At 28.2% G+C, this 3,650-nt stretch overlaps 1 protein-coding gene across 1 annotated transcript; it reads left to right on the forward strand.

Moving 5' to 3' along the window:
* On the forward strand, window positions 1–569 carry LOC130941954 (cytochrome P450 76T24-like). Its single transcript, XM_057870601.1, has one exon. It carries the CDS (start codon window positions 3–5, stop codon window positions 567–569), a length of 567 nt encoding a protein of 188 aa, XP_057726584.1. The 5' UTR covers window positions 1–2.
* The last annotated feature ends 3,081 nt before the right edge of the window (window positions 570–3,650 follow it).

The following is a 3,650-nucleotide window of genomic DNA, read 5'->3' on the forward strand; positions in this document are numbered from 1 at the left end:
TAATGTTAATTAAGGATTTATTTATGGCGGAAATAGACACAACATCAAGCACACTAGAATGGGCAATGGCTGAGCTGTTACATAATCCAGAAAAAATGTTTAAAGTTAGGGCGGAACTTCATCAAACACTTGGCAAAAATGGAAAATTTGAAGAGTCTAACACCTTAAAGCTCCCATACCTTAATGCAATTGTGAAAGAAACTTTGAGGCTTCATCCACCAGCACTATTTCTCATACCCCACAAGGCAATTGATTATGTAGAGTTAGGTGGCTTCACAGTTCTCAACAATGCACAAATCCTAGTTAATGTGTGGTCATTGGGAAGAGATTCAAGCATTTGGGCTAACCCTAATTCATTTGAACCTGAGAGATTCTTGGATACTGAAATTGATTTTAAGGGAAACAATTTTGAGTATGTCCCATTTGGTGCTAGTAGAATAATTTGTCCTGGATTGCCTTTTGCATCAAGATCCATACATTTCATATTGGCATCTCTTTTGTATCACTTTCATTGGAAGTTAGCTGATGAAATGAAGCCACAAGACATGGACATGTTAGCTAATTATTAAATATTTAAGAATATTATTTATACACCAAAATCAGTTATTATATATTTATATATAAATACATGTATTGTTTAATTTATTTTTAATATATATTTTATATTAGTGACTAATTTTAGTATACACCTACCTTGATTGTTAAATATTTTACTAAAATTTTATAATGATAAATTAAAAAACAAATCATAACAAAAAAAAAAAAAAAAAAAAACAGATGAAATATGGGTTGAGATTTATGTATTTTAGAGCAAGCATTATATATTATAAAAAAATTGATATACATTAAAAATTAATTATTGAATCAATTACTACATATATGTATATTAATATGCTATTAGAATAATAAAATTTATAATAGATAAATAATTAAATAAATTTATTTGAAGAAGTATAATATTCTTTTAAAAGATCAAATATATATTTTTATACGTAGTGACTGAGTGATAGTATGATTATCCTTGATTAATTTCAATATTATAATAATTATAGTTTCATTTCTATGAAGTATGAACCAGTGGTGCCTTTATAGATTGAGCAATCATTGTCCTTCCAATTATTCTTGGCTTCCGATCTTTTAGGAGATTTTCTCTTCCTTCTCCCACACTTTTTTTTTTGCCATTTTTCTTTATGAATAGTTGGATTCCAGGCCACTTGGGGATAATAGAGCTAGCTTGATTTGATTTAGTTGAATTTTCTATTTATTTATTTTTTATAATCGACATAGAAATTTAAATACATCAATATTCATCAACTCATCAAACCACTAACACAAAAATTACCCAAAACCATTCATTTTGTTTGTCAACAGTAATTTGTGTACTTTACAAAATCACTTACCAACAGGTGTATTTTTAAATTTATATATCTATTTTGTAATGATATAATTTTTTGATATAGCATGTAGCATGTAATTGATGGAAGTAATTTTTTATAATATACATATATAAGGCATGACGATTGATTTATTATTGTACATTCTTACGTTAAAACAATTTTTAAGATTAACATTGGTAGTAGTGAAAGGTAACTTTGCCAATAAAAAATTAATAATACATGAGAATGATGTAAAGAAGTGTAAGTTCAGAGAATGATAACCATAAAAAAAAATCGACTTTAAGGAGAGAAGAAGAGAGAAGAGAGTTGTTCAAGCTTTTCTGTTTCCTTTTTCAATGAAAATGAGGTTTACAAGAACAGATCACAATCTAATTGATAAGAGAACTAGAGAAGATACATAAATTATTATATTTCTAATATATTTAGATTGAATTATAAATATTTTGATCGCAAAAGTTCTTATACCATAGAGGAGTGCTACACATACAAGTCTTTTTGACTTACAAGTCTTACAAGTTACTAGACCTTTTAATGCGTTATTCAACGTTTCCTGTTTTCAAAACGCTACACTCAGAACGGTTCTTCCTCTTCCTCTTCCTCTTCCTCTTCCCTCTTCTTCTTCTTCGTTTTTTTTTTTCGATTTTCATGGTTTCTGAAATCAAGCTTTGAAATCGTTTTGAAGAAGAAGAAGCAGCAGAAGATGAGGAGAAAGAGAAAGAGTTCTGAATTATGCAACGAATTTTGGATGTATTTCTTAAATACTTTGGGTGTATTTTTCGTAATCCTTTGGGTGTATTTCTGTAATCCTTTTGAAGATAATGGAACTTCAGAAATACACCCAAACGATTACAGAAGTACACCCAAAATGATTACAGAAATATACCCAAACGGTTACAGGAATTCACCCAAACGATTATAGAAAAATACACCCAAAGGATTACAGAAAATACACCCAAATGATTTAAGAAATACACCCAAAATTCGTTAAAATACATCTTATGCATAATTCAGAATTCTTTCTCTTTCTCCTCCTCATCTTCTACTGCTTCTTCTTCATCAAAAACGATTTCACCAAATCGGAAAAAAAAAAGATAAAACAGAGAGAAAAGAACGTAAATGAAGAAGAAGAGGAAGACGATGAAGAAGAACGTGCAGAAACGAAAGAAAAGGAGAAGAAGAAGAGTAAGAGGAAGAAGAACGTGCAGCAAGAAGAAGAAGAAGAAGAAGAAGGAGAAAGAGAAGGCAAGAAACGAAAGAAAAGAAGAAGGAGAAGACGAAGAGGAAGAAGAATGGTTGGAAGCGTGTTTTGAGCGTTAGTTTTAATTGAACTTGTAAGGCTTACAAGCCTTAATCGCTTGTATGCGAAGAATTACTCTATACCATATCATAATACTATTACTTTATCTTATATCATATCATAATACTACTTCTCTTAAAAATTTAAACTGATAAGAAAAAACACATAAATAATTATATCTCTAATATTTACAATAAATTTCTCTTTATTTCTTACCAATAATAATCTAACTAAGGTTAATTATGTAACAAACTCACTAACTGAAACTAACCATCTAGTAACTAACTATCTAGTCAGCTAACTACTTTTGGCACCAAACTAACTAACCCACGTAACAAATGTCTTGTGTACTTCGATAAGAGAATCCAGTTTCAATACCTAAGAAGCATTAAACTCTACCCCTCTAATTATTAAGCCATCTAATAAAGATACAATAGTAGAGCTAATATACAACAGTTAACATGAGAACTTAGAAAAAGTCGTTTCTGATTTATGTATTTATTTTATTTTATATACTTAAAAATTATGTATATTATAGTAAATGAAGCATAAATGGATTATAAATTAAGCCATACACTTTAATTTATCTAACAGAAAAGACATATATTTTAATTTGTACAACAAACAAGTGAAAATTTGTCACATTTTATATATTAAGCGAATACTAATTCACTTTAGAAAAAGAAATAAAAAATAAAGAATTCTCTAAAAGATAGTATATTATTAAAAATAACTCCATATTTTTTATTTTTTAGTAATTAAAGGTGAGTTCATATATTAATATTACTTTTTTTTATCACAAAATATTAATATATATCACTTTTTTTTTTTTTGGTTAAATAGATTGAACAACCATTAATTTTAGGAATTATATTATCACAAATTTATTTTTTATTTTTTGGTTTGCACCCCATTCATCAGGTCGGAAGCTCAATGATTAATCTTTCGGGAGGTAC

Source organism: Arachis stenosperma, chromosome 7 (assembly GCF_014773155.1).
Source record: "Arachis stenosperma cultivar V10309 chromosome 7, arast.V10309.gnm1.PFL2, whole genome shotgun sequence".
Taxonomy (NCBI): Eukaryota; Viridiplantae; Streptophyta; class Magnoliopsida; order Fabales; family Fabaceae; genus Arachis; species Arachis stenosperma.